The sequence below is a fragment of the Erythrolamprus reginae genome, chromosome 2 (genome assembly GCF_031021105.1).
Source record: "Erythrolamprus reginae isolate rEryReg1 chromosome 2, rEryReg1.hap1, whole genome shotgun sequence".
NCBI classification, from domain to species: Eukaryota; Metazoa; Chordata; class Lepidosauria; order Squamata; family Dipsadidae; genus Erythrolamprus; species Erythrolamprus reginae.
Window position 1 is genome coordinate 158202515 of NC_091951.1, and position 7935 is coordinate 158210449.

General features: G+C 45.6%; 1 protein-coding gene across 1 annotated transcript; it reads right to left on the reverse strand.

Moving 5' to 3' along the window:
• Positions 1-1554: 1554 nt before the first annotated feature.
• On the reverse strand, positions 1555-7234 carry CBX8 (chromobox 8). Its single transcript, XM_070740175.1, has 5 exons — positions 6872-7234; positions 6149-6192; positions 5290-5355; positions 5090-5156; positions 1555-4841 (listed from the first exon to the last, which is right to left on the reverse strand). The coding sequence occupies exons 1-5, from the start codon at positions 6938-6940 to the stop codon at positions 4005-4007; spliced, it is 1083 nt and encodes a 360-aa protein (XP_070596276.1). The 5' UTR covers positions 6941-7234; the 3' UTR covers positions 1555-4004.
• Between the last annotated feature and the right edge of the window lie 701 nt (positions 7235-7935).

Consider the following 7935-nt stretch of genomic DNA (forward strand, 5'->3'; position numbering starts at 1 on the left):
CTGCGCTGCCATACAACGCAAAAGTTGCAAAGACCTGGGAAAGCGCGTGGTCGCCAAGACAAATAATTACTTCCAAAGGGTTATATTGGTAACGGTGTAAAGGCTGAATGAGAAAGTCCGAAGGCTGGATTAAAAAAACAACAATAAAACGTGGTTTCGGTTAACACGGGAAGAATTTCTCCCCGGGATTAGGATTTCTGATCACAGAGAAGCCGCAGGTAAACTACCCTTGCGGGCCTAATCGGAAAGGAGATCTGTATTTTACTTGAGTTAATTTCAAAATCTACTCGTTTTCCCTCTCCTGCCTTTTCAGTTTGATCTCAAAGATCACAAAGGAAGAGGTGGAATTGAAGCCATGAAGGCCCTTGATGTCTTTTATTGCTGAAAATTTTGGGTTCTGAATCATCGCAATTCTGCAAGGTACCTGGCTATCCTCATTTTGGGTAACCCTATTAAATTGTTTTACTAATTATTTTCCGGATAAAGGCCAACGAGGCCGTGCCTTGAGTTCAGTTGAAGGCAATAAGAGTAAACGAATTTCTGTAAACTCCCTGGCAGGGTCAGCCTCCCACTCAAGTTAGCAACATTGTAAAAACTAATTAAGAACTGAAACGAGATCGATTCACCTCTGATTATAGCAATAGCGCTTAGTTTTACATACTGCTCCATAGTGCTTTACACAGCCCACTCTAAGCAGTGTACAGAGTACATCAGCACATTGCCCCCAACCATCTGCATCCTCATTTTACCGACCTCTACTGAAGGGTAGAAGTCTGACTCAACCTCCAGTCCCGCCAGGATCAAACTCCAGGCTGTTGTAGAGTTAGCCTGCAATACTGCATTCTAACCACTGAGCCACAAAATTATGCTGGTTAGATCCAGCTTCCATTGATAACTTGGTGATAAATACAGATACTACTCTTTCTTTCCCTTTTCATCTTTAGCTTCTCAGGGATTCATTTAATCTCAGACTGATGAAACGCCCCAAGAGAAAGTGGCTTAGAACCAAGGGTGGGCTACTACCTGGAGGGAGGGGGTACACAGTGGGGTAGCGAAAGTGGAGCTCCACCCCAGAGCACCCAATTTGCACTGAAGGATACTGAAAGAAAATGCATAAGCCACGCCCACAGTGTGGTAGTAAAAATTTAGGTAGCCCTTCACTGCTTGGAACCCAAGGACATCCATTGTCATCCAAAAATAGTAGAGGTCAGCAACATAATGATGTTCCCAGGGAAGGGTTCTTTATTTTAGTTGCTCAGCGATCCAGTAGGAGATTCCTGGTCTCCAACACCTGAATTTTGGTCTAGCATGAAGTGCCTCAAAAAGGCTCCCCTTTCAGTCATGTGTTGAGCAGCTGGCTAGGGCAAGGGGGTAGGCACCATATTTTCCCAATTTTAGGACCTCACTCCATCCCAGCTTCAGAACTGCTGAATGAGCCAAGAGGCAGCTATGGATTCTTTTCCCACAAACCAAGATAGGGTGACCCCTATAACTATGAATCAGGGAAAGGAGTCTTTTACCCCCAGAGGGCAACAAATGAAACAAAGCCAAGTCTCTATTTACAAAGAATTATATATATTTCAATTCACAAAAGAGCAGGTACTGTATTAGACATTCCACATTTGCAGAAGACACCTACTTAAGCTTCACTTCTGAGGCCAGTTCAATGCTTTTTTTTCCTTTTACAAATCTTAAGAGAATTAAATAACTCACACCCACATACATTCAATATATGTAACTATGTACATAGACAGATACACTCACATGTCGGTCTAGCTTTTATGTACCCATGTGTGTGCCTCATAGGGGGCATATACCACCTTTTGACACCTGAGGAATTAAAGGAGAGCACTTAAAATATTGTTTCTAGCCAGGAAATATGCCTCCTAGGCTTTCTCCCCTCTTCCCCACCCCAGCTCTAAACTAATATGGAACCACTGTCAACAAACACATATGCTGACATGCTTCCTCACCCCTGGTTGAACTCAACAGATTTGCAAATGCTTTGAGCTGACTGGAATTTAAAATATTGGTTTTCCTTTAATTAAGATAGGGAGGGTGAATAGGGAAAAAAAACCCCATGAAGCCAGCTTGCTTCTTCAGCACAATCTAAACAAAACGGCCATGTTGGTGATGCTGGATAAACCACTTTCAATAAGCAGGGAGGAGACAGGTGGGCTATGAAGCAATATTTCTATCTGAGCCCAGAAATGGCCAAGGCATTTCAGCTCCTTACAACCTGATTCACCTGGTTTCCTCTATGTTTCATTAGGCCATACATAAGTGTTTCATACCCTGCTCACTCCCCCAATTAGAAAGTTTGTTAAAAGGGCCCAATGAGTCAGCCATTAAGAAAAAAAAAAACCCAGAAAAGTCAACACATCCCCCTGCTAGGCCCTTAAGGGGATGCGAGGCAGATTTGTGCTTTTTTGAACCAACAAAAGATGCTTAAATCAATATCTATTGGGACGCACCACAGCACCTGCTAAAAGCAGAGGAAAACAACCCTTCCCCCAATTTCCTCTGTGTGTTCCCTCTTAATTGGGAGCTTTAGAGAATAAAGCACAACCAAACCCCTTTCCTGTAAAGTTAAGCAGGGTTCATCTTCAAGGGAGCAAGGAAAATGGTTTCAATGTTTGTTTAAAGTTAACAAGCCTTTTTTTTTTAATCACTTGGCTTAGGAATTGGGGGAGGGGAGGAATCAGAACAGATGCTTCTTTCTTTTTAAAAAAAAATGAAAGAAATTTAGCTATAAAAACAACTAACTCGGAAACTCTGGTCTTTCCCAGCCCCGTAGCATGGGAAGTTGTGTGGTATCTTTAATCAGAGATTGAGAATGCAGGAGGGAAACAAGGGTTTTTTTTGTGCCACACAGTTAATTTAATAGACTACAAAGGAACCACAAACATTTGGGGAGGGGGAGGTTGGAAAACCCACTTTCAAAATAACAGCAGGAACACTGAGAATAGGACCAGTCAGACAGATGCTTTCCTCCCCAACTTTCTGGCATGTAAGGAATGTAAACAGATTTTCTTATTGGAGTGAGCAGGGAAAGAGAGAGAGAGAAAATCAGAATTAAATGAAACTATCAGCTCAATTTCTTCTTCTACTTACTCCCACTTTCCCTCTATGACAGTCATATTAAAGTGCATAACAGCAGCTACACTTTAAAAAAAACAATTCTTACACATGGCCTTCTCCCTTGCAAGAAAAGGTATTCAAGTTAATACTTCTTTGCTAAAACATCTTTCAACTGTTTTTAATGGACACTTTTTAGAACAACAATTTTTTTTTCTCTTCAACTGGAGCAAAACAAAGCAAGACAATACTGTAAAGTCAAGTGCTCACTTCAGCTGTCCAGCCAGAACAGTTGTGTATACAGCACACTTGATTGTACAAAGCAACACCTTATAACAATTTTTTTTTTTTTAAAACAACCTGGAGCTTTCTCAATCCCCAGATGAATATAATGTCCCCATATTTTCAGTCAACATCATATTTGTGAGAAGGAAGGAGAAACAATTGGGGGCGGAGGGGAATTAAATCAAGATTGACTAACAGGACCATTCATTATCTACACACCAGCTCTTGCAGTTGACACAAGAGATGCACCACGTCTGTTTTAATTATCCTTCTCCAAAGGCCTTAAATTAAAAAAGCAACAAACAAATTAAGAGTTGAAATATATATATTTATATGTATGTATATAGATATATATATATATAGATATATATATGTATTTTTCTTTAAATAACATATTTACATCTAATAGAAAATATAACTCTAGAGATAATTTTTTCCAACCAAAATTGAAATTGGTGGCAAGATGGCAAGGTTGGGTTGGGTGGGGAGGAGGGGGGGAGATAAAGAAAATAATTAAGGACAGATGTTTAAAAAGCAAGCCTGTCCAAAAAAAAGTTTTAAAATAAAAGTTTTTTTTTAAAATCCCAATTCAGCCGACCTCTATCCAAAGCCTTTCAATGACTTCTCTTCTCTGAAGGAATTCACCGCTTTTCCTTAAAGAACCCTTGGTCTGTGCTGCTCTCCTTGATGGTTACTGTCAAGAAATTGGATGTCACGTCAGTCACTACTACTTTCTCCAAATTGTTGAGCGATGGGCTCCAAGGTTCTTCTTCTGGGTCACCCAGAATCCGGGAGACAGGGATGCGGGCGATGAGGGAAGGCCTGCCAGCCTGCGTCCCTAGGCCATCTCGATATAAGCTGTCTTGGTTTGCAGCGCTATGCAACATCTTAGAAGCCCCCAAGTCCAAACCACTTTGCCCTTTGGAATCCAGGAAATCCGGCCTGTGCTTGGTTAGTCGGGGAGGGTAAATCTCAGGTGCCCCCAGTTTCATGCCAGTTTCTGCCCTTGGGTTGGGAATAACACTGGGTAACTCAGGCTCTCGCCTCCGGGCTAGCTGGATCACGCTGTGTCCCGAACTGAATTTTGCTGTCCCAGAGTTAGCAGTCTCTTCCAATTTCCTGGCCTTTAGGTAGTCCACCACCATCTTGTCGCCAGGCTCCATTGATTTCCGCTTTGAGGCAACCTCTGCCATTTCAGGCAGGTCTTTCCTGGGCTTCGGCCCTCGCTTTTTGAAGGCGGCGTCAGATCGGTCTTCCTCTGTGCCCACCCTGCTTTCCTGGATGGGCTCCATTCGAGGCATGCTGAGGGTAGAGGTGGCGGAGCTGCTTGGAGGGGGCAGCGGAATCTGTCTCAGTCCTTCTCTAGCCCGGGAAGTGGAGCCGAGTTCCTGGGGAGATCGTCCAGGATAAGGTACCCGGAGGCCCCTAGAAGAGTCACTACGGAATTCATATGTTTTGGCTTTGGCTTTGGCCTGGGCCTGTAAAAGAGTGAAAGCAACTACACGTCTTTAGTCCTATGCTCCAACAATGTTGTCAAAACAAAGGCAGAGTGACCCCCTTTTCCCCACACTCAAAACACACACACACACACTCACATTCAGAGACAGAGAGGAGAAAAGAAGCTGGTTCTTCAGCAATCTGACCTTTCAATTAAGAAAAAAAAGTTGCATTTTTCCATTATGACACCGGCAGAAACTCCTAAACCCATCGTAGGTGTCTTTCTTACCTTTAAAAGAAAGGTTTTGGGTTTGGGGCCACGTTTCTTAGGACCGTAAAGTTCCATTTCTCTTTCCCTAAATGTGGTTTTTAAGAAAGGGGGGGGGGACACAAACACAGGCTTTATTAGGAGACAGAATAGTTTGATAGTACTCTAAAACAAGAGGGTTGTGGCTTTGAGGGGGTGTAGGTTTCCCCAGACAGACATACCTTTCCTCGAAAGCAGCAAGGAGGCGGGCATCTAGAATGTTTTCCTCGGGTTCCCAGGTGCTGTATCTAGCCCAAAAAAAAGTAAAAAGAATGTCAAACAGAGAGGGAGAGGGGGAAAAAGAGAAAGAAAATAATTTCCCTCCTCCTTATGTTCTATCTATGAAGGGTAGGATATTTTGGGGGGATGGAGATTGTCCTTCTCTTGGCAAAAGTTTTTATTTTTTCAATTCATGCATACATCCATATACCTTCAAGTATTTTGTCATTTCAGTAAACACTTTAATCAATCGTAAGTTCTTTATATTATATACGTAAGGCTGTCCCTTCTGTCTACCCCACAAAAGCATTACTGTATTTCCAGCCCTACTGCAATTTTTGCTACCTATCTACACTAGATACCTTCAAATACACTGCTCAAAAAATAATAATAAAGGGAACACTTAACAACACAATAGAACTCCAAGTAAACCAAACTTCTGTGAAATCAAACTGTCCACAAAAGGGAACACTTAAACAACACAATAGAACTCCAGTTAAATCAAACTGTCCACTTAGGAAGCAACACTGATTGACAACCAATTTCACATGCTGTTGTGCACCTTCAACTTCCTACAGAACAAAGTATTCAATGAGAATATTTCATTCATTCAGATCTAGGATGTGTTATTTGAGTGTTCCCTTTATTTATATTTTTGAGCAGTATATTTTATTATTAAACACATAGTTACACACTTTAATCAATCTAAGTTCTTTCTATATGCAAGGTTGTCCCCCTGCCTAGTCCACAAAAGCATGATTTCCACCCCGCTGCAATACTTGCTCCCAATCTACCCCTGACTAAGCCCGGAGGTCTACTTACTTCTGAGACCAGCCTTTCCATTTCACCAGATATTCCATACGACCCTGCAGTTGTGTCAAGAAGAAAAAAATGAGCCCGCATTTCAGGAGAGAGAGGGAGAGAGGGAGAAACGTACTGTAAAATAAAACGGCGCTATGCAACATTACTGGCTGCATGCAAACCCAACCGCATGCGTCGATTCACCCCAAAATAAAAAATAAAAAAATGAAAATGAAATAAAGCGAGCAGCCCAAAGCACGTCACGAAAATGCTGAAGGGGAAAAATAAAAAGCTGCAAGGGCGGATTTAAAAAAAATTAAAATCCATGCACGAAAAAGGGGGCGTGCTGCAAAAAAAAATATGCATGCGGAGCTGCGTGCAAAAATAAAAATATATTATTATTATTTTTTAAGAGATAGCCGCAGCAAGCCCAAAACGTGCATGCATTTAAAGGAGGTTGCAAGGAGGGAAGGGGGGGGCTGTTGGTGGGGAAGGGGGCCGGCGATCCGCTGAGGAATGGTGGCAATCTCTCTGCGCAGCGCCAGCCGAAAGGGGGAGCGGCAGGCAAAGCAAGCGAGCAAAAAAAGCGTCGCCGCTGCAGAAAGGAGGGAGCCCCGCTCGCTCGCTCCCTGCTTGCCTGCCTTGCGGCCTCGGGCGGGCCTGGCGGGGGTCGGTTCTGCCGCGCGCACACAAAGCCGAGGCGGCGGCGGCGGAGGAGGAGGAGGACGAAGGAGAACCACCTACTTTCCGGATGCGCCTCTTGAGCAAGGCCTCGGCCGCGAAGACCCGCTCGCCCACGGCGGAGAGCTCCATGTTTACTCGGCCGCTGGCAGCAGAAAAGCGGCGGCGGCGGCAGGCAGCGCAGCCCAGACCATAATACTCCGCTCGCTGACGTCAGCTCTCGCCCTCCCTCCCTCCCTCCCTCTTGCCTGCCTGCCTGCCTGCCTGCGCACTTGTTGCTGCCTCTGCCGGCCTGGCTCGCCCGCCTCAACGGGAAGAGGGAGCCGCTCTTGTCGAAGCCCCGGCTCGGCTCCAGGCTCTTCCCCGGCCTTCCACCGCCGCCGCCTCCTCCTCTTGGAGACGTGACCCGCCTTTCAATCACAAAGGGGCGGAGCCAAGGGAGCCAGGGATCCCTGGAGCAGGAGGGGGGGCTGGAGGGGAGGCTGCGTTGCCCCCCCCTCCCAGCAGGGGGAGCTGGGAGGCGGAGGGGGGGGACCTCCGGAGCGGCTGAAGGGGGGAAAGCGGAGGGGGGTCTTCAGCTGTCTGGAGGGGGAGAGGCGGGAGGAAGGGAGCCCCCCCTCCTCCTCCTTCGTATCCAGCCTTGCTCGCCCGCACTCCATCCAATCCGCTCGCCTAATTTCAGTCCCCTCCCCTCCCTCCCGTGTGTGTGTGTGTGTCGGGGGGGTTTGTGTGGAAATAAATCAATGGCATTTATAGAGCCTGGAGAGAGGCGAAGCTTTTCTTTCTTTTTTTAAATCGACTTCCTTTACTAAGGCTAAATAAACAACGACCTCCCGCCAGAGCCTAGGAAGACACCCCCCCACACACACACACACAGGCGTATATATAATAAGGAGGCGGAATAATACGCGATCGAGGCGAGGAGGTGCCCCAGCCCGATTAATGTGGGAGAGAAGAGGAGGAGGCCAAGTTAACCCTGCGATGCGCAGGATCCGCGCATTGGCACGTTGGGAACTGGATCTGCAGCGTTGGTTCTGGATTTGAGTGCGTTGCAAAAAAAAGGGGGGAGGGAGGGAGGAGATACTCCACGCGGCGCCGTTCCTTCTTCTCCCTGGGCTAACGTCTCT

What these genes read in the sequence shown, in the direction of transcription:
- CBX8 (XM_070740175.1), bottom strand. Translation starts at nt 6,940, where the DNA reads ATGGAGCTCTCCGCCGTGGGCGAGCGGGTCTTCGCGGCCGAGGCCTTG. An exon ending in CTTGCTGCTTTCGAGGAAAG is followed by an intron (nt 5,157 to 5,289) that starts GTATGTCTGTCT and finishes AACCACATTTAG; the next exon opens with GGAAAGAGAAATGGAACTTT. An exon ending in CCAAAACCTTTCTTTTAAAG is followed by an intron (nt 4,842 to 5,089) that starts GTAAGAAAGACA and finishes ACTCTTTTACAG; the next exon opens with GCCCAGGCCAAAGCCAAAGC.